This window comes from Setaria viridis, chromosome 5 (genome assembly GCF_005286985.2).
Source record: "Setaria viridis chromosome 5, Setaria_viridis_v4.0, whole genome shotgun sequence".
NCBI lineage: Eukaryota > Viridiplantae > Streptophyta > Magnoliopsida > Poales > Poaceae > Setaria > Setaria viridis.
In genome coordinates, this window is record NC_048267.2 from 12,623,306 (window position 1) to 12,635,168 (window position 11,863).

General features: G+C 57.8%; 5 protein-coding genes across 5 annotated transcripts; 2 read left to right on the forward strand and 3 right to left on the reverse strand.

Moving 5' to 3' along the window:
* The first annotated feature begins 610 nt into the window (after positions 1–610).
* Positions 611–2,807, forward strand: LOC117856235 (uncharacterized mitochondrial protein AtMg00810-like). Its single transcript, XM_034738644.1, has 2 exons — positions 611–1,418; positions 2,728–2,807. Exons 1-2 carry the CDS (start codon positions 611–613, stop codon positions 2,805–2,807), a joined length of 888 nt encoding a protein of 295 aa, XP_034594535.1.
* An 803-nt stretch (positions 2,808–3,610) lies between these two features.
* Positions 3,611–4,987, forward strand: LOC117854672 (uncharacterized). The gene is made up of 4 exons (XM_034736897.2): positions 3,611–4,230; positions 4,312–4,428; positions 4,499–4,579; positions 4,652–4,987. The coding sequence occupies exons 1-4, from the start codon at positions 3,733–3,735 to the stop codon at positions 4,808–4,810; spliced, it is 855 nt and encodes a 284-aa protein (XP_034592788.1). The 5' UTR covers positions 3,611–3,732; the 3' UTR covers positions 4,811–4,987.
* A 120-nt stretch (positions 4,988–5,107) lies between these two features.
* On the reverse strand, positions 5,108–7,645 carry LOC117854671 (alkaline ceramidase TOD1). Its single transcript, XM_034736896.2, has 4 exons — positions 7,086–7,645; positions 6,567–6,779; positions 5,694–6,272; positions 5,108–5,458 (listed from the first exon to the last, which is right to left on the reverse strand). Exons 1-4 carry the CDS (start codon positions 7,357–7,359, stop codon positions 5,130–5,132), a joined length of 1,395 nt encoding a protein of 464 aa, XP_034592787.1. The 5' UTR covers positions 7,360–7,645; the 3' UTR covers positions 5,108–5,129.
* A 132-nt stretch (positions 7,646–7,777) lies between these two features.
* LOC117854673 (uncharacterized) lies at positions 7,778–8,836 on the reverse strand. The gene is made up of 2 exons (XM_034736898.2): positions 8,575–8,836; positions 7,778–8,397 (listed from the first exon to the last, which is right to left on the reverse strand). Exons 1-2 carry the CDS (start codon positions 8,796–8,798, stop codon positions 7,956–7,958), a joined length of 666 nt encoding a protein of 221 aa, XP_034592789.1. The 5' UTR covers positions 8,799–8,836; the 3' UTR covers positions 7,778–7,955.
* Positions 8,837–9,846: 1,010 nt separating this feature from the next.
* Positions 9,847–10,654, reverse strand: LOC117855763 (uncharacterized). The gene has a single exon (XM_034738140.2). The coding sequence runs from the start codon at positions 10,554–10,556 to the stop codon at positions 10,038–10,040; it is 519 nt and encodes a 172-aa protein (XP_034594031.1). The 5' UTR covers positions 10,557–10,654; the 3' UTR covers positions 9,847–10,037.
* Between the last annotated feature and the right edge of the window lie 1,209 nt (positions 10,655–11,863).

The following is an 11,863-nucleotide window of genomic DNA, read 5'->3' on the forward strand; positions in this document are numbered from 1 at the left end:
CATCGTGCTAAGGGAGCAGCCCAGACATGGCCTGTGGCACCAACTGGACCAGCACGGGCGTGGTCTCTGAACGTGCCAGGCCGTGCTAAGGCCGGGCCAAAATTCCAGGCTGCATGCCTCCGTTATGGCAAACTATATTTGCTTGTGATGGGCAAAACGCAAAGCATGATGGAGGGACATGGCGCACGGGACATCCTTCCCACAATGCAAAAGGAGGATGCAACAGAACGATCTAACACGACGGCAATCACCATCATACGACTAACTCCACTTTGCAACAGAGCTGTGCATTCCAGTCAGCGCATGGAATCGTCGTCTCTCTGTTCCTTTAAAAAAAATCATCTCCCTGCACATTGCATGCAACCGCTGCCACTGGGGCCAGCCCCACTCCTCTCACCCTGCGCCACAGTGGTGGCGGCGCGCGTTTGCCGCGCACCAGGGCCCAGGGGATGGCGCAGCAACCGGCTCGAGGAAGGAGGGCCGCCAGCGCGGCCTTGGGTAGCCGCGTAGAGGGTGGGCGCCGCCGCTGGCGTGACGCTAGCACTTGTGCTAGGCGGCTTCTCCTGGACCGGTGGACGACGCGCGGTAGGAGTGCCACCACCGGCCGGCCATGGTGTGCACTCTTAATGCCGTCACCTACGTCGCGTCGTGTGTCTCCACGGAGCGTGCCGGCGTCACGACCATGAAGATGAGCATGGACGCGCTCTCAGACTCGCTGTTCCGCCGCCAGGGCTCGCCCCGGGATCGCGCCACGCTCATGGATCTCGTCGCAACAATTTCCGAATCCACCAAATTGGATTCCACGCTCAAAGGGATGGGCTTCGAGCAAAGCCCGCACGAGGCGGCCATCTACCGGCGGGGCAATGGAGAAAATGCCCTACTGGTGGGTGTCTACGTCGACGACTTGGTGATCATCGGCACCAAGGATGCGGAGGCGGCAGCGTTCAAGGAAGAAATGAAGGCCACCTTCCAGATGATTGACCTGGGGCCTCTCTCCTTCTACCTGGGGATCAAGGTGCACCAGGATGATTCCGGGATCATGCTTCGACAGACCGCCTACGCCAAGCGCGTCGTGGAGCTAGCCGGGCTCACCGACTGCAACCCAGCTCTCACTCCGATGGAAGAGAGGCTGAAGCTGAACCGCGACAGCACGACGGAGGAGGTAGATGCTACGCAGTACCGGTGTCTTGTGGGGAGCCTTCGCTACCTCGCCCACACACGACCGTTCTTGGCATTCTCCGTCGGCTACGTCAGTCGGTTCATGCAACGACTGACGATGGAGCACCAGCAGGTCATGAAGAGGATCGTCCGCTACGTGGCGGCGATCCTCGACCACGGTCTCTTCTACCCGAGGTGTCCCGGGGCGGCACACTTCGTCGGGTACAGCGACAGCGATCACGCCGGCGACATCGACACCAGCAAGAGCACGAGCGGGATTCTCTTCTTCCTCAGCAAGTGCCTCGTTAGCTGGCAGTCGGTCAAGCAGCAGGTGGTGGCGCTGTCCAGCTGCGAGGCCGAGTACATAGCAGCCTTCACTGCTTTGACTCAGGCGCTTTGGCTTGCTCGACTGCTCGGTGATCTCCTTGGCAGACACACTAGCGTGGTGGAGCTCAGGGTGGACAGAAAGTCCGCTCTGGCCCTGGCAAAGAACCCCGTTTTCCATGAGCGGAGCAAGCACATCTGGGTGAAGTACCACTTCATCCAAGGCTGCTTGGAGGAAGGAAGCATCAAGGCGAGCTACATCAACACCAAGGATCAACTTGCGGACCTACTCACCAAGCCCCTTGGGAGGATCAAGTTCCTTAAGCTCTGTTCCAGGACCGGGATGGTCCAATCTTCCCACAAGACAACGCACAAGACTTGGGGGGGAGAATGATGCTGGATAAAGTCTTGCTGCTGGTCCTTGTGGGGCTGCAGTCCTTGTGGGGCTGCAACTGCTTGGCTAGTCCTTGTGCTGTTGTCCTTAAGAGGTTGCAACTGTTTTGTTGACTGGAGGACAGTGGGGCTGCAGCATATGCTTGCTGCAGCACCATTTTTGTTGACTACTTTTAGGGTAGGACAGTCCTAGGCATCTTAGACTAGATAGGATAGCATCAAAAAGGTATTTTAGACTAGCATATGCCTTGATGCTTGGCTGGTTGGCTGCTTGGCCAGTTATAAATATGTATCCCTAACCCTTAGTTGGACATGGTATTGTGGAAAGAAAACCTAGAAAATTGCTCCAACTCTTCCTAGTGCCATCCTCTCGATGAGAGTTACAAGTCCTAACAACGACTACAGTCAGCGTCCGTGCCGGCGTGGCGCCGGGCGGCGTCGTCTCGTCGACAGTTCGCGGCGGGGGAGCGCCGACACCGTACTTGCACATGCAGGTGGTAGGGGCGTACGTCCTGAGCGCCGACACCGACCTCCGGGTCTCGAGCCACCGTGGAGAGCGGCGGCACGACCATGAGAACGAGCGTGGGCGTGCTCTAGGGTTCGTTGCTCCGGTGCGAGAGGACCCTCGACGAAAGCAGCGTCTCGTGATTCGTGAACATCGGGCGTCGGAAAACACTGGCCCTGTTCCTGCAGTTGCAACCGACCGTTCTCAATCCCGCCACCAATGCCGCGTCCCAGCGGCGCGAGACATGGCCTCATGGGGTGGGCGGTACTTCCACCCCAACCCCCAAGTCTCATATCTCCTTTCGGTTTCCGGCCAAAATCGTGACAAAAAATTCTGAAATAATTCAGAGGCGCAGGAGGTATCATGGATAGGCATCGCACGACATTTCAGCCTCATCCGCAACCTTCGCAGGGAGAACTCAAAATGAAAGTTTCAGACTTGGGGTGGATGGTGTTTGAAATACCGTCCACCCCGGTATCGTGTTTCCCTTCAATTTCGAAGGCAAATCTTCCTGAAATAAAATCACGGAGACGGAGGATGGCGCAGAAGATAGACACCGAACCAGTTTCAGGCTCGCTCAACATCGTTGCATCGCATTCGGTGCGGGCACCAAAGCCAATGCCGCTCCGCTCGCCCTTCGCCGCCGCAGCGTGCGTGTCCGCCTTCGACTCGCGCGGTGCGCGCCAAGCCGCCAACGGATGCACAGGCGGCGGTGAAGGGACTACGGTATCGACCGCGGAAGCTGCACAAGACTGTGCTCAGCGTCTGTGCCGGCGTGGCGCCGGGCGACGTCTTGTCGACAGCTCGCGGCGGGGGAGCGCCGACGTCGTGCGACCTGAACGCCGTCGCCGACCGCCGCTTGCCGAGTCCTCACAGAGAGCGGTGGCGCGACCATGAAAACGAGCGTGGAGAATCTCTCCAACCTTAATGTTTACCCTGCCGGGACTCTCGTTTGCTAAGGCCCATAGCCTTACGCCGCTGGGCTGGAGGCGGGCCTTTCAATGCAGTCGAAGGCCTGCCTTGGTATGTCCCCAGGCGGCCAGGCCTCTCCTCCTCTTGCGCTCGTCGCCGGCGGCTGTCACGAATCGGCGATGTCCGATGACCTGGTCCGGCTAAAGCAGGCAGTAGTCCGACCTACACCTGAAGCTTTCGAGCCTACTCCAGGTTTTAATCAAGTCGACAAAAGGCAGAGGGCACTGGATGCCTTGCTTGCGACGGGCAAAGACGCAAAGCACGATGCAGAGGCATGGCGCACAGGAGGACATGCTTCCCACGGATAAAAGCAAAAGAGCAAGCAACAGAAAGATCTAACTTCACCACGCTGCAACGGAGCTGGACATTCCAATCAGCGCATGGAATCATCTCTCAGCACGTTGCGCGCGGCCGCTGCCGCTACCGCCGGGGCGACCGCCGCTCCTCTCTCCCTGCACCGACGCCGCGGCGGCGCGCGTGCGCCGCGCACCAGGGCTCCCGCCGTGGGCGCCCAGGGGGCGGCGCGGGAGCCGGACGCCAATGCGGTGCCGGTGGAGGGAGGAGGGCCGCCGCCGGCGTCCCTGCCCAAGGCCGCGCTGAGGGTGGGCGCCGGCGTGGCGCTGGCACTCGCGCTGGGCGGCGCCTCGTGGACGGCGCGCGGCGGGAGGGCCGCCGGCGGCCCTGTCCTGCAGCCGGCCATGGTGTGCGCCCTCAACGCCGTTACCGACGGCGCGGCGCGCGCCTCCGCGGAGCAGCGCGGCGCGGCGACCATGAAGACGAGCGTGGACGCGCTCTCGGACTCGCTGTTCCGCCGCGAGGACTCACCCAGGGACCGCGCCACGCTCATGGACCTCGTCTTTGAGCAGGTCACCAAGGAGGTACGCTTCTACTAACAACATAGAGATCACAGCCACCTCCCGATCCTAATGCTATCGAGCTTGTGTTTGTGGCGTTCGCAGCATATCACTGACAGGGGGAAGCTGACGAGCCTTCTGCAGAAGGAGTTCTCGGCTTCTCGCGACTCCGAGAGGAAGCTTGACCTGGGCTTGCTGCTCACTGACGTTCTGATCAATCAGGTGAGTTACCAAGTTTTTGTTGCCACGTGTCAGGCACTCATGCTCACCCTGTGTTTGCCATGCATTGCAGAGAGACTGGCAGAGGGCAAAAGAAGTTTGCCAGCAGCTCACAGGCCGCTACCAACGTGACTCGAGGCCGTACCTTCATTTGGTAATGTTCCACATCTTATTCAGTTTATGAACTTTTTTTTCTGAATGCTCTGCTACTTGTTGCTTTCTTCAGGCTGTGATCAACATGATGATGGCAGTGGAAGGCATGCTGACCCCAGACACGGCCACCACTGATGACATCGAGAAGATGACCAAGAACGCCATGGACGCCTGGAAGGAATTCAAGAACAAGAGCGAGCTAGCCAAGGGCTCAGCAGATTCCGCCACCTGATGTAACACCGTGTTTGTAGTTTGCCTGAAACCGAAGATTTCTGTCGAGTGCTGACGTATCCAGGGATGACTATTGAATTCGCGTGTCCTGTGATCCTGTCCAAGTAGCTGCGTGTGAAGTTGTTTCGATTTCAATGCTTATCACTAAATGTTCTAATGAAGACAATTTATTTTTTTACATTGTATAATTATTTACCAAAAATTCTACCCTATCAAATTACCCTGCAAGTATGCCAGTATATGTGGTTATGTACACTCATGTAATCTTCAGAACCAAAAAAAAAAAAATGAAAAATGCAATGGGGACATTTGCAGAAACTTTATTCAGCAGACTCCCCCCACATCTTCAGAAGATATCTCTCACAGCTGCTCCCGGCAATGTCTCTTGAGGATGCCATCCTAGTGACCTGCTGCTTCCCTCCTCCCCCGACGTCAGGCTTCAAGTTGTGGCGGTACTCGACGGCGATGTGCTCGAACACCTCGACATCGAACATGTTGATGCTCACCTTGGGGCTCATCTGGTCCCTGACGTAGGCGAAGGCAAGCTGGTCCCGCGGGTTGAATGCCTCCAGCTCGTTGAACAGCATGCAGGAGAAGAGGTCGCTGGCCAGGCCGTGCTTCCTGATGATGATCGCCGTGTCCGGCACGTCTGCAGCATGACAACATGTACACTGCTCGTCATCCCATATTCACGTTTCTTGTTATGACAAGATAGCATGTGTCATCAATCTTGACTCGTTAGCTGATCCGTTTTGTTCATCTTATTGACATGGTTGAAATGCCATTTTCAGTTGCTATAGCATCCGTTTTCTTCGTTTAATCGAACAAGATATCAAAAATGAATGCAGCCATGTACTTGTTGTGTCCCTGTCTGAATTCCATACCTGATGGATATGGAAGCTTGATGGGGGACCATGGCTGGAGGCCGTTGGCGCAGTAGGTCTCCATCTGCGCCCGGATGGCCTCCACATCCCCCCACTTGCGCCACCTCGCCGTCGCGACCGCCTCCTCCATGGTGTGCAGGTTGAACGGGTGCCTGGACACCGCCACGTCCACGCCCTTGCCGACGAGAAGCGCGTGCACCAGCAGCATCGGGTCCGCCGTCAGCTGCATCTTGGCGTCGACCCACACGCTGAACCTGGCGTTCGGGAACAGCCGGTGGAGCAGGTGCTTCGCGACCACGCCGTTCATCGCCGGGTTCTCGTAGGGGAGCTCGCCGGCGCGCAGCGTCACCACGCGCCACGCGCCGACCGTGGCGCCGCCGCCGCCGCCGTGCGCGTCCTGTGCGGTGAGGATGCCGTGGCGCGCGAGGGCCCTGCGGGTGGCGTCGTCGATGAACATGAAGAAGCACGCCGCGGCCAGCGTCTCGGCGCCGAGCCCCCTGGGCTGCCGGATCTTGTCGTAGTCGTTCAAGATCGCCGACGCGACCACCACGCCTCTGCAGTTCTCCATGGCCAATCTGTCTGAAAACCGTGAACGTTAAAGATCTTGCAGTATTTTGGTGGTGTTCTTGACGAACACTAGCAGTATCGTAGCAAAGTATTTTGGTGGTGTTCTTGATGATTATGCTAGGACTACAAAAGCACATTGTGACTTGGAACACAAAAGCACTTGTATCTGGCTTGCATCCAAAGGGATTATGATTGGAGATCGCAAGGAATAATTACGTCACGATGCGGCTGCTACTCGTACGCCCAAATTATGAACATGGACACGGCAAAAATCACCATCTTTAATTAGGTCAACAACAAACTCACCAGCTTCTGGGACGGGGAATTCCTTGAAGAACCCGCATGGAACTTTCACTTGGCTGTCAGTGTGGCTGAAGAACTGTCTCCGCTTCTCGGTCGAGAGGTTCCCTGCGAACGTATCCCTCCTGCCACTCTGGTACCGAAGGACAGGTGATCTGGACGCAGACGCTGAGAGGTTGCGGCGGAAGCCATCGATTTCCTCCAACACAGTCTTATAGTCTGCTCGATCAGTGCAAAAGAATTTTCTTTTAAAAAAATACCCTCAGGATCACTTTCACAACAAGAGAAAACAAGTTCAGAGGAAAATTTCGAAAAAACTGGTTTTACAAAAACCAAACCAAAATGATGAAAAAATATCATCCGAAATGAACGACCACTAGCTGTGATCACACGTGGCAAAGGTCACGCGGAGGGACTCCTATCGTAACGGATCATCAGATGGCCCGATACAACGAAGCATGAGAACGGAAAACGAAGATACGCCACGGTTACGTTGCAGCCCTTGACGGACGGAGAGACGGAGACCTGCGAAGGCGACGGGGGTGGAGCAGAGCGCGCGCGGCACGGGGAGCGCGTGCTTGTGCTCGCCGTACCCGGGCGGGTACTCGAAGAGCGCCGTCTTCACAGGGGAGGCGCGGGCGCGGGAGGGGAAGGGCAGGAGGCGGAGGCACCGGTGGCCGGGGTCGGAGAAGGAGACGTAGAGCGCGAGCGGGAGCGTGGTGAGGAGGTAGAGCAGCGACAGGCACAGCAGCTTCGACTCCAGCACCGGGGGGCTCCGCACGCGCACCCACCCCACCATCCCGTCGCCGTCGCAAGGCTTTGGACGACGTGCTGCTGCTGCCGCGGCTTCCCCTCGGCTCCGCGCTCCTGTGGGGGCGGCGTGGACCGTGGAATCGGCGAGCTCGCGGAGTGATCGTAGGGGAGCGCTGGGTTGTTGGTTGGCTTTGGCTCCTCTGGCCTCTGGGTGTGGAGGCTGCGGGCGTTGCCACTCGCCAGATGCCGGTGTGTGAGTGACGCGATTGGCTGCGCTGCGTGCGGCGCGGCGAAAGGGGCGCGCCTTTCTCTTACGTTTGGACTTGGAGTGTCCTTGGATCTAGCAAGAAGAACCGTGCTTTGGTTGACCAGGGACGAGGCTTCCACCTCGGATTTTTGTTAAGCACATGCATGCCGTAGTTTGTTTACCGCCTGATTCATCAGCAGCTTTATTTGCCAGCAAGTAAATTCAATGCAAAATATTATTTACTTGAGCAGCTTTATTTGTAAGCTTACATTATTCATCAGCAGAGCACAGTAATTACACTACCACTTTCTCTCAAGGAAAAAAACAAGATACTTATTCGAGCAGGTACACACTACACTTGATATCTTGAAGATAGATACTCACGGCTCACAGGCTTACATGATGGCAGAGCCCTCCTTGGCGCCGTCGAAGAGCATCCATATCTCGTTGACCCTACCGCTGAACTCGAACGGCGAGTTGTACTGCGCCACGGTGTAGGACGTCGCCTTGCCCGCGGTGCGGCCCTCGTTCACCGCGGCGGCCCACTTGGTCCCCTGCAGGCTGGCGTCGAGCCGCGCGGCCTGCTCGCCGACGTCGGCGTCCGACACGAAGCCCCCGAACCGGCGCACGGCGGCGTACCTGGCCCCGGCCCACCGGTGCACGCGCAGGCCCTCGGCCGGCGGCGGGTCCGCCTGGTTCTTGGCCGGCACGTAGAAGCTGACGACGAAGGAGGAGGCGCAGAAGGGCCCGTCGCTGGGCAGCACCAGCGTCAGCACCGGCGCCGTCATCTCGATCGTCTCGTTGTACGCGTTCTTGCCCTGGATGTAGTTGAACAGCCTGCACGCGTCCAGTGTGTGTGTGTGTGTATTCAGTCCAGTGAGCGGACTACGGCCTAGTAACTCTGCACGAGCCCATTGTCTAAGGCCCATACGGTTCACCTCGGAGGCCCATGTGAAGCCCAGGAATAAAGCGTGGTAAGCGAGAGAGCTGAGAAGTGACGAGGCGAGAGCTTACTGGAGGAAGCCAGCGCGCGTGGCGGCGACGAAGGAGATGTCCTCGATGGGCGAGGTGGAGACCCACATGGCGTCCGTGTACCGCCGGATCTCGAACCCGTTGGCGCTGTCCACCACCTCGTACGCCGGGCACTCGATGCGCTCGCACGTCGGCGGCACTGCGGCGGCCACGGCGAGCAGAGCCGCGGCGGCGGCGGCGAGGAGCAGGCTGCTCCGGCGCGCCATGCTTTGCTTCTCACTCGCGCTGCTGCCGATTGGGGGGGGGGAGGGGGGGGGGGGGGGGGGGGGGGGGGGGGGGGGGAGGGGGCGGCGGTCGATCGGGTCCGTGCGGCTGGGGATTGAGCGAGTGTGATAAATACTAGCACTAGGACCTTGCCGGGAGGCTCAGGATGGTTGCGGCGAAGGCGCTTCCACGTCGCTGGTATTCGAGCGCTTGGACACCGTTCGAGTTCCAGAATTTTGGTTGAGGCCACAAGCTTGAGGTTAACTGCAGAAACACGTAGAAAGTGTACTCGTTTTGGTGTTTTCTGAGATTTTTGCTTCTGGTCGAGTCGCTGCGTATACACCTAGTACACGTCTGCAACTGAATTCTGGGCTACATAGGCGTTGGAGTTAGGCACACAAGTACGGGGTGATAATGGCCTCAGAAGTACGGTCAGGTGATGATGGCTACATGTCGAACTCGAACCAAACCTGTACTGCACTACAGCTACTATCTGTTGACGTGAAAGAAAAGAAGTCGATCCATATATTTCGTTGCTCATTCAATCCTCTTCAGAGGGGACAGCACCTGGATATCTTGGCAATCATCAGGGGGAAAAAAACGAACAGTAATCCCGCAATCAAATTCCGCGTTGTCAACGTTCCATGCTCATGACTTGGCCGAATAAGCAATTTCGCAGTACTTGAGCACCTTCGGGGTGGTGTTGGAAGTGTTCAACAATTTTTCTTTGAAGCCTGGTTGCTGCACTGGTGAAGCAAGGAGCTCATAGCCTCCACCTCTGAATTTCTCCTCAATTACGTGTTCTGTCGGATTGGAACATGTGGAATTGTGGACTCTTGTTCTATCTATTGCTGGTTGTCTCTGTCAAGAATTTGTTTGTTATCCTAGTATTAACTGAGTACTTGACATCTATCTACTCCTATATGAATTGACTGAATTAAAGTTCAGGTAAATTGACTGGATTGCAGGTTAAAAAAGTGAAGGACAGACACAGAGAACCTCTGTGGAAGCCTGGAAGGGGACACAAGTCATGTACACGTCGTAACACAATTGCAAGGTTCACACGATTGATTACCATTTCATTCATAAATAAATAGAACACATAAATTAAGCAAGCAGCAGTACAGACTTCATTATTCAGAAGAACAGTCGTATAGCATAGCAATTACGGCCAGCAGTAGTAGTAAAAAGCAGGCAGTTAACCACGATAAAAGCACTCCACTCCACTCGACGGCGCCACCTCACTTACCGCTGACGGCGGCGGCGGCCTCGTTGCCCCCGTTGGCTGCCGCGGCGGGTGCCTCCTTGCCCACGGGCTTGCCGCCGTCGTCGCCACCCTCCTTGGCGAAGGCGGAGGCGGGGTATGTCCTGCCGAGCCCGGTGGGGGTCTTGAAGGTGATCTTGGAGGGGTCGTCCTTGTCGAGGAACATGTCGGAGAGGGTGACCCAGATGAGGAGCTCCTTGGTCTTGACCCCCGTCATGCGCTTCATCCGTCGGTCCTCGACGAAGGCGGTGACCTCGGACGCGTACGAGACCTGGCGCCCGATCTGCTTGAAGGTGTGGGTGAGGGCCTTCTTCTGGCGGAGCCAGACGAAGCCCGTGGACCGGTTGTAGCCGACCTCCTCCATGTCGGCGAGCGGGAGCAGGCCCAGCGGGAGGTGCACCTCCGAGAGCAGCTCCGTGGATTTCTCCGCGCACAGCGCCGCGCCGTGGTACACCTCCGCCCCCGCGCGGTGCTCCTCGATGGCCTGCGACCCCATGGGTGGATTTGGATCGAGGCCGGGCGAGATCAGGCGAGTCTGGGCGGGCTGGGGATTCCGGCGAGGTGGCGGGGAATGCTGGAGGTGGAATCTTTGGATTGGGGAGGCGGGGATTTATACAGGGGAGGAATGGGTCGGGGGGTGGGGTCCGAGTTGGCGAGGGACGGTTGCCGGTTGGGGTGGGGGGGATTTAAGGCGGGTTTAGTTAATGCGCTGCGACGTGGTGACTGGTGAGGTCGCCGTGCAGGTGGGGGTTGCCGGGTTGGGATCCCAGCCTCTACCCCTGCTGGCCGCGTTCGTGTCCGCAGCAGGGACGCCTTGGTCCGTCGCTTTGGTGGGGTTTGGCTGACGGTGGCTGGGGGGTGGTTGCGGCGTTGCGCGCTAGGCCTCCGCGTCGGCCTCGAGCCTTAAATAAGCGACGGGGATCGCCGGATCGGCTTGGATCCCCGTCGCCAAGCCGTGGAGCGAACTGCGTGGGAACCCGTTGGGGGTCAGGTCACGCTCACAGCTGATGATGGTGCAGCACGTAGCCGCAGAGCAAAGGGGCCTCGAGACTTCTCTTGCTACTCCACCCTGTTATTCTGTTAGTGAGTCTCGCAACAGGCAACCAACCGCCTGATTCTGTCAAACCTGCCAAAGTCCGGTGTCAATTATGGTAATTGATTCGCAGCTGCTTTCTGCTACCGACAGTTCAACACGCGTACCGCCGTGCATGATGCCCGCCCGCACTCTACTATCATCTCTAGTCTCTAGTCGTCTTTCAGTACAGCACCCTGCTGTTAGTTTGTTTACTGTACGATCTGCATAGCTCAACTGCAAAGGATCCTTTCATGGCAGGTCAACACCAGTGGTTATGGCTTAAAGCCCCGCAAATGGTTATGGCTGAAAGCCCCGGGCATTCATGGCGGCTACTGTGACCCCCAACCCCCAACTGCACTAGGGCATGTTGCCGTCTTCCTGCCATCATCGGCCCGTCGGCGGTGGCGGACCATCTTTCTCTCTCTGAATGAGCTCAGAAAGGAAGCAGAGCAGAAGAGAAGCGGACATGGTGGCCACTGGTCAGCGCGTTGGATTTTTTTTTGCCTTTTTGGATAATCCAGCGCGTTGGCTGCTTCGTGGCCAAACCCCGTATAAACCGCGCGGTAGATTCTTGATCCAACGGCCGGAAAAAAAACGTTGAGCGAGTTACGGCGACTGCGCAGTTTGGGCTGGGCCGTTGGAGTTCCCTGCCGTTGCCGGCTTGCCGCGGCCGCTGCTATCCCGCCGATCCCCTCCTGCCGCTGCCCGCTGTCGGTGCACGCGCGGCT